This window comes from Botryllus schlosseri, chromosome 4 (assembly GCF_051294905.1).
Source record: "Botryllus schlosseri isolate E-star chromosome 4, Bs_hap1, whole genome shotgun sequence".
In the NCBI taxonomy this organism is placed as follows: Eukaryota; Metazoa; Chordata; class Ascidiacea; order Stolidobranchia; family Styelidae; genus Botryllus; species Botryllus schlosseri.
In genome coordinates this window covers 27,193,444-27,210,241 of record NC_137239.1, presented here as the reverse complement: position 1 = coordinate 27,210,241, position 16,798 = coordinate 27,193,444, and the positions used below count along the sequence as shown (strand labels likewise).

The window sequence follows — 16,798 nt, the reverse complement described above, 5'->3', positions numbered from 1 at the left end:
TGACTCGAGTCATCCCAACACTGTGTTCCATACCGAGATCGGTCATGACATTTGGTACGCTAAGTCTTAATGTTAGTATCGGACGCTGTAACAAGTTTCAAGTTTGTCACTGAACTATGTTAGTGGTAATTTCGTTTCCTAACTCGAGTGAGAGCTGACTCGTCATTTATCGCAAACATATTTTACGCAAAGCCGGTATTGGTCTCTATTGATTTTAACGATGCTCCTTACCTAGATCCGTCATGAGCTTTTGATTTTAGTATCTTTTTGTATTCTCCAAGTTAATTTCACCGTGAAATTGTGGTCTTCAGGCCATTTGCTTACAATTACCACCCCTGTCAAGCGCCATAGCTGTTTCGTTGTCGATGGCGGCTAACAGCTGATCACTTGATCAGCCTATTCCTCAGTAAATTTTACGCAAAATTTGGTGTTGGTCTGTTCGTATTAATTTTGACAGTGTACCATACCGAAAACGGTCATGAGGCTACTTCTCGATGATTTCATATAACAGTGTACCAAGTTTTCGGCTTTCATCCACGTATTTATTCGGTAATATATTTTCCAAAGGCGATTTTGCAGCAGACATAGAGACACTATAGACCAGGGGTGAGCAAACTACGGGCGGCCCGCGAGAGTCCAAAGAAACTTTTTTTAAATAATAATAAAATGCGTACTAAAAATCGAATTAATGCAGCGACTTGATTAACTTCTTAGTAAATTTCACCATGATAATTCTAAGACAGTGGTTCTCAAACGGGTGGGCGCGCCCCCCTTTAGGTCGTGAAAGCATCTGAAGGGGGGGCGCGAAGCTGAGCTCAATTTAAAAAAAATTCGCGCTCATCGCGATTTATATCCAATTCATAGTAATTGCTCTGTATTTAGTATGAATTACATATTTGAAAATCTACCATCCACAGTCGTAACCTTCCAAGCCATCAAACTACCCGCTGGGTTTGCTAGCATCCTGGGTGCGTTTTGTGATATGACGATAAGGGTGCGCGAAATCTGTCACCATCATAAGGGGGAGGGGGGTGTCTTAAAAAGTTTAAGAACCACTGATCTAAGGTAAATACTTAATATCACAGCGGGATATAATTTGAATCACCAGTGGGATTTCAGATTGGCCACTCCGTTTTTAATTATTTCAGTGATGTGCTTCTAAAAACGATTCGGGCATGTCTTAGGTAGATTCGTTGTCTGTATGCGTACAATGAGGGTATTTATATTTTTTCTACACATAGTAGAAGCGTGTTCCAAGCTAATATAGTTATGGTGCTGTGTCCTGGAACTGAACCAAAAGTGGAATTAGTAAATCTATGAACAGTTCGCTGCTCACACATTTAAATTTCAATCCTGCTCTAGTGCTCTAAGAATCGGGCCAACCGACTTTCATCTCTATAGTTTTGGCAAATTGGTTATTGAGGTCTGCCAGCCTATGAAATCTCACCACTACATGTTTCTGACGCGTGTACGATATCATCAAAGCAATGTTTGACTTGTTTGAAATAAGCACATCTATTATCTCCATGTCCTCACTATATAATCAAATATCAATATTGCGTTTTGGTTTATAATCCCAATTTTATATAGTGCGGCCCGCGAATGGATTCAGATGTTGAATGCGGCCCTCGAGCTCAAAAGTTTGCCCACCCCTGCTATAGACCGTAAGCCGTATGTGTCGTGTGACAGTCTCCAGTTTCAAGGCCAAAATCTCCTATGCGGTACCGGGACCGAATTTCCGAGGCTGCTATCCGTTCCGTATTTCTTCAGAAAGATGTTTTGGATTCAATATGACATGCCCAATCTATGAGATACAATTGCGTATGTGTCCGAACTCGTTGACATTTCCAGCTACAGCTAGGCTTACGCAATCTGTCGAGTTATAGTCATTTCCATTTCTGCAGATAATTATAGTCAGGTCAAGTGCTAACATGAACCGTGTCGAATCTTTGGTCCGTACGCCGTTACCCTTACCACACTTCAAGTCATAGCATTTCGTTTCCGAAGTTGAGTGTGTGCTAATCCGCCATGTATCACAAACAGATTTTACTCAAAGAGCCGGTATCGATCTCCATTGATTTTGACGATGTTCCATACCGAGATCGGTCAAGACATTTGGCACGGCAAGTCTTGATGTTGGTAACAACAATGCTGTTTGGCCCCTGCAGTCTCGTTTCGCCAGGCAAACTTGTTGCGTCACAATACCAAACTCGATCACATCGTAAAATGCGAGGCTAATCTTGGGGGGTTTAAGGGCATGAGCTGAATAACATTTATATTTTCGTAATCAGTGCAGCAGCAGACTTCCATTGATATCCGTTTTATCAAACTTAGCGCTCGGCAAGCCGGTCAAAAATGGCCTTGAGATTGCTTTTGGCCAAATGGAAAGTATGACGTCACCCGAATACGGTGAGACGTTCAATCTCGCTGTCCACAGTGTCCACACCATTTATGACACTATGGAGACGGTAGTGGAATAGCACTTTTGATTCAGTGTGCAATTTGCAATTGTGCTTATCAGAGATGAGGATTTCGGAAAACCGGATTTGTGAAATTTTGACGGATTTGGATCGGATTTGACATTTTTTCTTCAATGGATTAGGAACGGATTCATCGGTTTTCGGGGAGACTGTGATCCTGTGGCGAACGGCGACAAAGTTTTACGCCCTACCAAAGTCACTTCGTGTAGTTTGGCACTCATTTATCGTTTTACTTCTTTTTACATAACTAAAGGCACTGGACGTAGGCTTTTTAAATGGATTTCCTAGTCTGAATCGGATTAGGATAGAAAGATACAAAATTTATGGATGTGGAACTTCGGAAATTTCAAATCCGCTCATCTGCAGTGCATAATGCCTCAGGCACATCGCCTAGGCCCTAGGGCCCAGGTGGGTGTCTGATTTCAGAGACTCATATTGTATCGCATTCTTGCAGTGTATTGATCTGCTAAAATTGTTCATAAACTGATCCGAATGAAACGACAAAGGGTGACGCGTTTAATCTGAATACACCGCTGTATATTTTCGAAAGTTTTATGTGCAAAAATTAATAAACGGAAAAATAATAATAATTTATAAACAGAAAAATAATCATTTTTAACGTTAAAACGAAAGTCATAGCGGAGAAACGTACGAAACGGCGAAACTAGACAGCTACGACTCGGGTAACAAGTCGATCGGACGGCCATCCGTAGTCGACCACATCTTCACGTTGTCCTTGAGCAGCTGCAAGATAATCGTTGAGTCCTTGTAGGCCTCCGTCGTCAGTATGCCCGTTTCAAATTCCTCCAGCGCGCCGTCGAAGGCTTCCTTCGCCGTATTAATGGCTCGCCTGGTCGCGGCTTTCACTTCGTACAGAAACACGGAATAGTTGAGCATCAGGCCCAACCTGATGGGGTGGGATGCATTCATGACGCTCTCGGCCGTTTCCATTGCGGCCTTGTATAGCTGCCAAATAAATTACCAGACAATTAACAGGTGGTCGGACTATCCCAGTAAAAGTGAAGTAACGCACGAAATTTCCGCTCCATTACAAGTAGTATAAAGCGATTTCCAAGAATTCCCGAACTACTTTGCGTGAATGCAGAAAATGAAAGTCTGAATTAAGTAGCCGTAGCAGTATGTAGTATTACTACTAGTATACTGCTGCATACTTTCTAGACCAACGGTTTTCAAAATATGTGATAACTAGGGCAAGTTTTTATTGCAGTCAAATCCCTGGAAAGTTCATCATCATTATCGAAAAAGTTACAGAAAGTTGCAGGAAAAAAATGGAGAAAACTTGCAATATAAGAATCCTCCAAACAGCTTAAAACACCATACCACGTAACTTCTGAGTATTTAGGAAGCTGCAAAAAGTTGCAAAAACTTGCCCATAACCTATTTTCTAGTATGTTTTTTAATAGAGAAATCACAAAGCAGTAGAGAAATCACGAAGCAGTTTCGTTTCATAACTGCTAGAACTCAAAGGACCAACGGAAACAGAATGGCTGTCTGAGATGAAATACTCTATTGTCAAGTCAAGTCACACGTCAAGTAACAATTCAAGCCAAATTGAATTTTTGAAGTAGGGGTGATCATTCTAGTCATCACATTTTGCTAGCTATGCGAAAGACAGATTAATTGGCCATTTATCTTGAATCCAATATTGAATATAAAGATAACTATACATGCGAGAAGGCGTTGTATCGCCATTGCTCACGTAGAACTGCTAATAAAATACATGAGTCACTGTACAGCTACATCCTACAGTCTGTTATTATCAGCCAAAATTGAGGATCGAATAGGGAATAGGAAAGACATTGATATGGTATAGCACACTACCCATGCACACAGCTGTGAGATTGTAAGCACATAAACCCTATCCGTTTGATTTAAATAGAACAAGAGGGTTCGTAAAGGTGAGAACTGCGCAATGTAATAACTGAGCCGTTTAAGAAACAGGGATACATTGCTTTAATCTACTAATACTCTTACTACTGCTACTATGACAACGTTAGCTGTGATCAATTCGTTTGAAGTTCATTCATTTGTAACGCAGCAATGGAGAATCACTGAATAACTGGTTGCTCTCACAAGTCGCAAAAAATGTAAACATACACAAGATCAGTGATAAAAATCGATACCGTATACTTTATGACATGAAATTGACTCGCAAATCTTGCTTCAAGTCCCGAGTCAATCCACATTTTTGAATCGTCGAATCAAGTCATGTCATTTTTGCAAAGTGACTTTGAGTCAAGTCATAGGAAAAAGTTGACTCGGGTCCTCTTCGCCTCGATGATTCAAATTTCATGCTGGTGACGTCATATTTTGTGATAGGATTGTCATTATACGCTGTTCTTTCCAATTCTCTACTAGTTGCTGACGATTACCCCTGTCAAGTGTCAGCCGAAAGTATTCGGGTTCATTTCAATATGAAGATACTACTCGGTTGTATCAACCTATCTCTTATAAGTAGTTCTATACGGCATGACAAGGTTACACTGACTCTGTCTGCGGAGCTGACGATTTTCCGTCTCCGTTCCGGGTCACCCACGACCTCCGCCTGGTATCGGAAGTAATCCGCTTTCATCTTGCTGTAGAAAACCTGTGAAAATTCGAGTTCAATTATTTCTAGACCTGATTTGGTCGCTTCGACATCCTATTGAAATAGGCAGGGGGGTTAGCGTGGTGGTGACGATAAGCGCCTACGAATCGGGCGACCCCAGTTCGATTCCCGTCGGAGGTTCATCTGGGCTCCTCTTCCCTCACCGTCGCCGTTCTTACGGCGATAAAAAAAGCCCCTACGAAAGAAAGCACTCACAAGGAATGGAAAGAACCAAAAAGGGCCGTGGAATTGAAAAAACTGTTACATCGGGCACTCTAGGCCGAGGTGGATGTCAGTCTAAAAGGATCGCAACTGCGTATCGTTCGATATCCTCCTATCTGTTCATTACATCGCATTGTGTCTTATCACATTGTACATTGTGTGTGACTTGTTCAGATGAAATGTATAACCCAACGATTATTATTCTATATGGGTCATTCATTTTCATCGATAGTAGTTTCATTCTATCCCTTATTTCTTTCCTTCCAGTGTGCATGCCTATTATTTACATCGCCTAGGCCCAGATGTGTGTCGGATTTCAAACACTACTCCAAGTCGTTTCGACACCTTCCTATTTTTTCATTGTGCTGTTTTGAAATGATGAAATTAGTGACTAGCTGAACCGATATCTCGTCATCACATGACATTGTGTTTTGTATATCGTATTGTTCATTATGCGTCATTATGCGAGAGGTTGAAAATATCAGACGAGCTCGGTTGTTCCAAACGTGGGCAATATCGCCGCCCAGTGGGCTATTCATAATAATAATAATAATCGTCAGATTATATTTTGATCTGAACAAGAAACACACTATGTACATTGTACAATGCAATAAGACAGAATGCGATGTGATGAACAGATAGGAGGATGCAGAACGACCTGTTGCAGTTGCAGTAAGTGGCGCATCCAGTCGAGATCAAAGGGGGGGGGTTTCACCTTGAGTAGCATGTTACACTGGACAACACATATTTTTGGGCAGACAAAGTAAGAGTGGTTTTGGGGGTTCTGAAGGGCACTGATTCCTAATATGAACTTTGGAGATAATCCATGGGGCTATTTTGACAAAAATCTCATATTTTCGCTGTATGGGCTGGATAAAAAATCGGCTCAGTCATACTATAAAGTTCAGAAATTTAATCTACTTGTTATTTTGAGACGCTGAAGACTGTTTTTAATCAAAATACATCAACAGAATTATATCTGGAGGTATTAGATTTATCATAATTAGAGACTTTCACGGATATCATGTAAGCCTACATAAATAAACTAAGTATTTACCTAAATACTGAAATACCGTTGCATTAATTGAATCAGTTTTATGTCAAAATAATCAGTTGGAATATAATATAAATAACTTATCTTCAAGCAAAATTGGTTCTTGTACTATTTTCGATTGTAAGCAATTTAGTGCAGTTTTTCGAAAGGTTCCAGCAATAGTCTGCCATAATATGTTCGTCGCATCTGCACTGATATCTTTCTTTTGTTGTTTTGATGTATTGGTGAACCTTACCCCTTTCTATTCCCTCTAATCAACAATATTATCAGAAAATATATCAAGATGACTGAACAGGAAGGGAGATTTAATGCTCGTTTGATCCAATGTTTCCATATGCAGATGTCAATTCTCGGACCAACTGTTTGTAGTTTGGTGCTTTAAGATCTTCCAAAAAGTTTTATTTACTACATCCATGCAGTGAGCACCTTTCTTAATGAAATTGTAATCCTTAGTCTGTATTCGAATGTGAGATCCATCAAAGACTCTCTCAAAGCTTCTCGTTTGATATGGATACTGGATATACCCACTTTGTTGGCTTTATGGAAAATTATCCATTTACAAGTGAAAAAAGATGAGGCGCATATGAGGATTTTATTTAAGCTTTCAAGGGACAAACTTGATAGCTTTATACTCCTCTTTCATCTTAGTAGAATGACCAATTAGAGAGGAGATAATATATTTCCATTGTGCAAAAGTACAATTTTTAGTCTTGACAAAATGCTTTTTTAACAAACGAAGTTCTCCCATCAAGTCATGTTAATATTGATGGAATAACTTAGATTTACTTTCTACCAAGTAAAATATTCGAGGGTAAATACAGTGATTTTACGCTTTTTTAGTTGTATAACTATATATATCTTCTTTTCTAGAGCCAATCCGGCAAAACTAATGTGATATTCGTAATCAGCAACCTCCAAAACCCCGGAAGCAGTTCTCAGATGTTCTGCCAAAAACAAACAAAAAAAATCATTTTGTCGATCAGTGTTATCTTTATGACGTCACGGAGACTTTGTGGTGCACGTTATAGGCCTATACAACTATTCTTATCGTTTATTTTTCACTGTAAAGTATACATTGACACATTGGAGATGTAATTAACCATGGCATAGAAGAGGGCTGCGATCGCCACAGAGAGGTGTGCAGACTGTGCACGAATGTGCGCTTTGTTCCTAGTCGTACAATCGTCAACTGAGTGTGTACTATGCGCGAAGATAACCAGACCTTAATTGCTAGCACTCAAGTCAGTCAGTACTACACAGTACAAACTCGGATAATCACCTCACCGACAGAGAAACTTGTCAGCTGATATCATAGTGTCGTATATGATGTGAACGCAAGCAAATCTCACGGCTCGGTGGTCTACGTCACACTTTCCCTTCGGTCAAAGGCAAATTGATGGTAACTTTTGACCAGCTTGCCGAGCATTAAATTTGATAAAATAAGTAGGCCTATCATTCGAAAGCTACCGTGGTACTGATTGCGAAAATATAAATTTTATTTTGAACGTGGTTCTGGAACGCCTCAAAATTAGTCTCGAATGTTGCATTGTAACAGAGATTGGAATTGTGACACCACCATGATACTCGATTTTGCACAGCCCTTAGAACAGTGGTTCCCAACCGGGGAGGAATTCCCCCCTTGGGGTGAATTTTGCAATTTTTAGGGAGGAATTCTGCTTTAGAATTGTAACGGATTTCCCAAATTGTTCATGTCCGAACTGTCATGTAGTCAACCAGTTATATCCGAATGTATGCTCCTTATGGCTGTTTTTTGTATGCTGATAGTATATTCAAATGCTATTTGAAATCTTTTTTCACATACAAATCCCCCCTTTTTTTAAACTAGTGCAGATGTGCTGCAGTTTGCAAGACAATTTTGTAGGCCAGCAATCAAATCCTAAGCTAGCAAATGTCGTGTCGGATCTATCACAACAAGGCCTCTAGTGAAAGAATTTATCTTATATTTTCAAGTCAACATTTTCAGACAGTGACAAAATATTCCAACGTAATCGATTCAAGTCAAAGAGATCGCTAGCCTTACTTTATTTTTAGTGAACAGCTACCCGATCGAAAAAAGACATGTTAAACTTGGTGCAATGTTACCGAAACGTAATGGGTGTCCTAAATTTCCATGAGCTCCAGCAGGGAATCTTATCACGTGTATGTTATGTATCAGAGCTGTAACCAAGTCACGAAGCTCCGAGTCACAAGTCAATCTCAATTTCATAGTTTTGACTCGAGTCAAATTGAGTCATTTTCAATTCACCATTGGGTCAAGTCCGAGTTCAAGTCAGCGATCAAAGGGTCGAGTCCGAGTCATGGTATTATGACTCGAGTCTGAGTCCAAGTCACACTCAAGTCGACACTGTTTGGTGATATTGAATGATTTGGATTTATGTTATACTAATATTCCTCACTTTTAGCAGTTTGACATTGTCAAGTAGCAGGATCAATAGACGAAATTCCATGAGGGTGATCACTTTACTGTTCTTCGAAATTACAATTTAATGTCGGTCTATAGTCCGTTTTATAGTCTTGAGTCATATGGCTTGGTTCGAGTCATGCACAGTGATTCGAGTCCAAGTCGAGTCAATACCCAGATTGTCTCAAGTCGAGTCGAGTCGTTTCCATATTTTGAGAAAATGACTCGAGTCAAGTCGAGTCATCAGGAAATGCTGACTCGAGTCTGGTCAACCCTGCTATATATGAAAGTAACAATATTATTGGCCAAATGCATACGCAAACTTGAGAAAAAAATTGCGATACAAGTAAATTTACGGATAGTGATTTTTCGCAGTAGTTATATTAGTGATTGGTGCATGGTAAGAAGAAAACACAAATGGAAGTGTGGGGTCTGTTGAGTCAAGCCTTCCAGAATTTGTTTGATTGGGACCAAGACCATTGTTTTTGGAGGTCTACAAAAGTATTATTACAGCACTGCTAGAAACAAACGAGGTAAAAATGACCTTTTTTAATCATCGGGCAGATTTATTCTAAGGGGGGAATTTCGGCTTGAATTTCGGCCAAGGGAGGCACGAGATGAAAAAGGTTGGGAACCACTGCCTTAGAACGACTAAACACTGACGCTTCAAAACATGGTATGGACAAGAAGTTTGAGGCATTGTAATGGAGCTGAACTCACCCGGCTTTCTTCACTTTGCGCTACCGGATAAAGATGATTGTCAATGGTATGAATGACTTCGTTGCATAGTTCTTCGATCTCGGATTGGATTTTCTCCCGATATATTTGTGCTCTTTCGTATTTCCACATCGCGTCTCCTTCGAACGTCTGCTCGATGCTGGTCATGACCCGCCATGCAGAACGTCTGCCGTAAAACGATTTGCGATTGAAATTGAATAAAAAGAAAAGATTTGGGCTGGGTACAGTGATTCGAATCGAGTAGATCAGGGACGGGCAACTTCTCCAGTCGGCGGGCCGGATATAGGAAAATTCAGTACTTGGCTGGATTGCTGAATCGATACATAAGTCGCCCATTTATCCACATGTACAATGAATAAATCGTATTAATTATTGTATTTCAACGACCGCAATGCCACTTCATATCCATTTATCGCCAATGTAGATTTGAGAACAGCATTGTCGTACAGGCGCCCCGTGTCTGCTTCTCTCTGATCAATCAACACACGGTGCACAACATATTGGGCACTATGCTGCAATCCTTAATTAACATTTCGATGCGGTCCATAAGTCCGGTACCACAAATCTACCAAGATATCAATTCATTAAGGTTGTGTAGGTGACGAGATAACGTAGTGGTATATTCCGTCGCTACATCACCAATGGGTTATGGGTTAGAGTCCGACTCCAGAATTCCTACCTAAAAGTTGGAGGTTTATCTAGGCTCCTCTTCACCACCTCGTTCGCATAAGCGGCGTCTTACAGAAGCCTAGAAGCGCGCCGTGGTGCAAGTCTGCGGTTACGGAATCAAAAATAAGAAATATCGGCCTAGTGTAAATGATTATTGTAGTCGTGTCAAACACCATGATTATCACTAACAACATTTGGGCTGAGTAGTCTACATCGTAAATGCCTATAATGCAAGTCTTCTCGCTTTGACGAACTTACGCGTTATCTCCACTATCGTACGCTGCGCACACACGTATATGAGCATACAGTCACTAAAATTTCACTTAGTTAGCAAGAAGTGGGGGATCTCGGCAGACCGGGGCCGCCATGGCCACATTATCATTTAAGACGGGAAACTGTCCGCGGGCCGGATCCGTACGTAGCCCGCCCCTGGAGTAGATAGACATGATTGCTTCAAATACTGAAATTATAGGTTCCTTACCATAAAGAATTAATAGAATAATAGTTTTGATCCTCTTTTCCACCGTGGAGGGCCGGAAACCTCGATTTGTCGTATAACAGCATATGAATCATTTAGTACAGAGCAGGGTCGTAACCAAGTCACGAGGTTCCGAGTCACAATTCAATCTCTCATTTATAGTCTTGACTCGAGTCATTTTCAATTCACCACCGAGTCAAGTTCGAGTCTTAGCGTTTTGACTCGAGTCAGAATCCAAGTCATTATGTTCATTGTTCAATTTTCAGTTCAACCCACTTTTTCATCCGAGTGATGTAGAATGGCTCGCATTCATTATATAGTAATTTTCCTCGGTTTTAGCAGTTTCTGGCCCTATTTTCAAGTATCTGGACTGATAGATGAAATACCAATAATGTGATATCTTTACTATTCTTCGAAGCCACAATGAAATGTCTGTCTTGGCCGTCCTAGTCGTTTGAGTCATGCGCAAGGACTCAAGTACAAATCGAGACTGTACAGAAATTGATTCGAGTCGAGTCATTTCACGTATTTGACAAAAGGACTCGAGTTCAGTCGGACTCGAGTCGAGTCATTACAACCCTGGCACAGATCAACCTCTTTAGTAGAAATGATATATCAGTGAAGTTGTGATCAGTACGAAAAAATAGCAAATAATCTTTAGTGTGATGTAGACTTGTAGTATATCCTTTTTAGTCACATAAAATGTACATATTTGAACTTTCCCGATCTTTCAGACCATTTTGACGTCATCATAAGTGATACTCAATTCGAGTCGAAGGCTAATACTCAATTCAGAATCGAGTCACTCAGGTAGGCATGCGACTCGATTTCGCTCAAGCCCACACAAGATCCCGATTCTCCAAGCATAGCACCAATGTCAAAATATCAAAGGGGCACTGCACGCTAAACACGATGTTGTCTCAAATTAAAGTTGCGAGTGTGAAAGACATTTTGGCGGCAGCGATTACCCTCAGAAAACCGCTGTATTCCAACTGCAGCTGCAAGATTCCCCCGTTGTATTTGTATTTCTTCAATAAAATATTACACTGGTCTACACAAGATTTCAGGTTTGGGTTTTGACAACTCCTTATAGCTAATATTAGGGCGCTGAATCCGATGAAATGATCTCGGATTATTTATTTTGTGGCAACTAAGCCACCAGATGGAATCTCGTGCGTTTTTTTGAAATAAATCCACCGTTATGGGAGATTTTCTCGCGTGGCAGAGCCGGTGTGACAAGTGAGGTTGCTGAATTCAAATGACTCTACCAAGTCAGTGACAAGAGATCAGATGCTTATTGTTGGCAACTGGCAAGGTGCAAGTGCTTTAGTCAACAGATCCTGGCCAAAAGATAAGGTCAAAACATTATATACCACATACCGTAATTTTCTATGTATAATGCGCAAAATTTTTTGCCCTAAAATAGGGGGATGCGTACTGCGTATTATACATGGGTACAGCAACCTTGAAAAAAGAATCCCTCGATCAAAAACTTGAAATCACACTTTTCTTCATGTTTGTTTAAATCGCGCATCACCTCTAGCCATTGGGCCCCGTAATTCGTATTATAGAGTGTAACGCGCTGTCAAATAGAGAAGCGTGTTGCCAACTAACGAAAAGCGTGTTTCTAATTAACGAGAGTCGTCTGCAAAGCACGCGATCTCTTGCTGAGTTGGTTCAGCCGTTTGTACGTGAGCGAAGTTAGGTCGCTGATTGCTACAAGCGTGCGCGACAATCCTTGTTGATTCATCGCGTCAACGACTGGCCTTAACAATCGCATACACATTACACAAGAGGCCATGTGCGCAAGATATAATCGCTTGCGTAATCAGTCGCATCTCCAACAGGACTGGTGCGCCCGACATAACCGGTGGCCTGAGCAATCGCATCTGTAATTGTAATAGGCCACGTGCGCAAGATGTCGTGTGTCGTTAGCCTGAGCTATCGCGTCGCCGACCTCACAGGCTTTGGCTACTATCAACTCTCGTTAGAGACAATGCGGTTAATTGTATTATGATTAGCGATCATTACGTCACGATTGTTCGACAGTGACATCGCAAAACAGAACAACATCGAATACTAAACCGCAACTATTCATGTACTCATGTACTGCGAATGCAGGGTGCGTACTATACATGGGTACAGGCTTTTGCCCAGAATATACACGTCATTTTAAGGGTGCGTATTATACATGGGGTGCATTATATTCGGAAAATTACAGTACTAACTCCAATACTAGCATTCCTGGTGGCTGAGTGAGTCCACCAACTTTTTAAAAAAAAATTTAAAAATAAAACCCACGACCCGTCCAAGTGCGTGCCGTTGACACCGATTCCATATTGGACTATGATGCCAGTGGGCAGTGGCCCATGTTTAAAAAAAATGTGTTGTACCGACGTAGAGAACCAAAACGTGGGTTGGCGACCCCTGAGCTAAAAGTACCGGGATTCCAACCCAGCTATACAGATCTCCTGTAACGTTTTCCGGAAAACCACATATTAGATTAGAATTAAAATTGGAGCATAGAAAAAATTGGCAAATGATATTAAAATTAGATTACCGTCATGTCGCTCTAAGCTAAAGTAGAGTTAAAGCAATCCACGTATGGCCTGGGAACATTGGTTGTTTTCGCCAATAAGTTTCTTGCATAGAACAAATAAAAGAGCTTCTTGGAGGTACAGAAGTTCGATATACAATTGAATAGGATATTCCTATTGAAATTAGCCGGAATATTTTCGGCTGACACTCGTCAGGGGTAATAGCTGCTGGCGATTACCCCTGAGGCCCTGAAAAGTGACAATTGTCAGACAAAAATATTCGGGTTCATTTCAATAAGAATAACCATTGAGTTAAATGCCTACGCGATCGCCGATCGACAGCACGCGTAGCGGTTTGGATTATGCCAAGTATCTCTGGGAACACTTCGTAAGTCCGAGTGGACTATTTGTGGCGACACAATGGGCTCGCGGAGTCGACCGCGCATTGTTTAGGAGATTTCCGATTGCCTAAACCAATGGGAATTTTCATCTTTGAGTTCGCTTTTGGGGGGGTTCCAGTGCCCGGAACCAGATAAAAATTATATATTCGGAATCAGTACAACAATAGCTTTCGGATAATACCGGTTATATTGAATTTTGAGGTGTGGCCGCCGGCGCTAAGATTACCGAATAATTGAGCAGAACAGAAAGTTATGCGTGACGTTGCCTTGCCACCAAAGCACCAATTCCACTCTGAGGCCTGGGGCTGGGTTGATGTAAATTATGTGCAACATCACCACTAGGGTTGTCCATAATTTGGAAAATCTCGAAATTTATGCGTATCCATGTCTCATTCTACAGATTATAGTTAAAAAACGTCAATGGACCTGCAATAAGCTCACAGGAACGTCGTTAACATTTGTCTAAATGCGTTTGAAAGTAGCTGCCGTAGAGTGGGCGTATCAGCGACCATAGAACGGCAAGCAGACTAGTAATCACGAAGTCACGGCGTTTGATTGGGTAATCTGCTATGCTTCAATGATCACGACGTTGGCGGCTTGCTGATCTGCTGGTCAAGGAGTCGGCTAACGGCGGTGATTCTGTCAGCGCATTGTAGATTGGTCCGCAAAAAATGATTTAGGATTAATTCAGAACATGTTGAGTTACGAAATACATGATGAACAAAGAACAGCTGCTTCACAATCGCTTTAAATACATGACTGGATGGCTCATTGTGAAGGTAACCGTTGCGGCCCGTATGCCTTGATTTCATTCATGGAAAGCGGAAAAATACTGGAAAGGCGCTTATGCAAGTGGCAAACGAATTTCTAGTTTCAGATGGGATGTACCATCATTGAATACAAATATAAAACTTGACATTGACACTACTTTGTCTGATCTTATTAGGCTGTTGTCGTGGTATATAATTGAAGTCTTGAATGCTGTAAAGGCTGGATGAATCTGTCATTTATGCTTGGCACTTGTTAGATTACTGCAGCATAATGAATCATACCAGCAAGTGCTTTCAAAGTCCTCAATGATGCCGCGCATGAGGTCTAAAGACGAGCACAGACTATGCTGGTAGGACCAGCAAAAAGACAGTTTGGTTGCATTGCCTAGCATGTCCTTAATGAATCTTAGATCATTACCGGCTGTATCACGACTAATGCTTGAATCAAACCAGACATGGACATAAAAAGGATGTATTGAAGCGGTGTGGTAGTTACTCTTCTTCATAAATCCAGTGTAAGCTACCTGGTCGGCCCACATATCTTCTGAGCATACAGGATTGTGTCCAGAATCCACCTCAGATGGTATGCTGCACCAGTTTGGCGATGTCTAATATGCATTACCTGCACCCAGAAAAGCAGGACCCCTTGGCGTAATCTCAAGCATATCAGATAGATATTTCCGGGATCTATACTTAGTTCTATAAGTTCACAATCATTCGCTGTTTCACCTCTGTCATGCCTGCAAGACGCTATTGTTGAGTTAAATCTATCGGTGCCTAGTTTTAACATTGAAACATTCAATGACCAGATGCCTCATTTTAATATCAAATCATCAACGTACAAAAATGCGCTTACAGAATCATTGCCGATAGCGAACGTCTTGAACTAGTAGAAGCACATAATCAGCAAGCCGCTGTGGTAGTGATCATTCAAGCATAGCTGATTATCCAATCAAGAGACGTGATTTCGTGATTACTAGCCTTATCGCCGTTCTATGGTCACTAACACGCCCACTCTACGGCAGCTACTTACAAACGCATTTAGACAAATGTTAACGACTTTTCTATGAGCTTATTGCAGGTTCATTGACGTTTTTTATCAATAATCTACAGAATGAGACATGGATACGCATCTTTTTTGAGATTTTCCAAATTATGGACAACCCTAATCACCACCCACGAAAACATAACTGAAGAACGGAATAAAGGCCAATCGACACTCACTTCTTTCCGACCGCATGTTTGTATGATATTGAAAAAAGGTTCCTCTCGTCATTAGACAAATCAATCCCTGTTTCAGAAACCGCTTTCATGGCTTGCGTCATGTCCAAGTATCTTTCGGCTTTTTCCGATAGCTTAGCGCGGTGAATGATGTCTTCCCGGGAAATTCTATTCATCTTTAATGGAATTCCGTGCAGTGGTTACCCGAATCATACAGAGGAAATTATTCCGCGAAAGAAAGTTTCGCAAATTGCAGATAAGGACGCCGTTGCTTAGCTTTTTCATATACAAATAGGGAAAGTACCGACAATATAAAGCAAGCGACAATTTCGAATACCAATCTTACTCCGCTGGCGGCGGGAGAGTGAAAGCCGGCATACGTAGAATCATAGCAAATTACAACGTTCCTGCACTTACAACGTTCCTGCACTTACAGTCTCTAAATTGCCATCATGTCAGTTTCTTATAACATCATAAATTCAGAACACCACAAGACTACGATGCATTGAATTGATAGGAAGGGGTTAAAAAGACTTGTAGTAGACCCGCAATCACACCAGCAGAGAATGCGAAATAAGGAGTGTAGCATTTTTCTTTATCTAAAAAAACGTTTGATCGCGTAGATATTCTCATGTCGCAATTGGCGCGTTACGGGTGTTGGGGCGCACAAAACGAGCTCATGAAAAGTTACCTCACTGAACGCCAACAAATGGTTGCGATCAGGGCCGTAACAGCACTTCGTCAGGCCCCCCCCAAAAACGTTGGTCTAGGGCCCCCCATACGGTGATAAACCGAACTTCTGGGGGGCTTCGCCCCCCAGACCCCCCTCTGGCAATCCGATCTTTGCCGCTACTTGTCATCTACATTGGGTGTCTGTTTAGTGAGTCAGATATTCCCGCCTGGACGCGCGAAGCGCGAAAAATTTATATAATTCATGATTGAACCGGTCAATATTATCGGGCGTACACCCGTTGGCAGGAATGAAACAGCACTTCGTCAGCCCGCTCAAAAAATTGGGTCTTTGGCTCCGATAGGGTGATAACCCGCCCCCTCCCCCATCACACTGTTCGCTTTTGTCACGAAATTAGTCGTACTGTCTAGTGAGCCAGCGCTAGGCGCGAAAATTTTCGATAATTCATGATTAGAGCTGGGCAAAATCGAGTACCGGAGTGATTCGATTTTGAATCACGTAATATGC

At 41.4% G+C, this 16,798-nt stretch overlaps 1 protein-coding gene across 1 annotated transcript; it reads right to left on the bottom strand.

Annotated features, from left to right (window-relative positions):
• Window positions 1-2,995: 2,995 nt before the first annotated feature.
• On the bottom strand, window positions 2,996-15,885 carry LOC145438378 (14-3-3-like protein). Its single transcript, XM_080315784.1, has 4 exons — window positions 15,604-15,885; window positions 9,507-9,690; window positions 4,990-5,088; window positions 2,996-3,446 (listed from the first exon to the last, which is right to left on the bottom strand). The coding sequence occupies exons 1-4, from the start codon at window positions 15,774-15,776 to the stop codon at window positions 3,153-3,155; spliced, it is 750 nt and encodes a 249-aa protein (XP_080171910.1). The 5' UTR covers window positions 15,777-15,885; the 3' UTR covers window positions 2,996-3,152.
• Window positions 15,886-16,798: the final 913 nt, after the last annotated feature.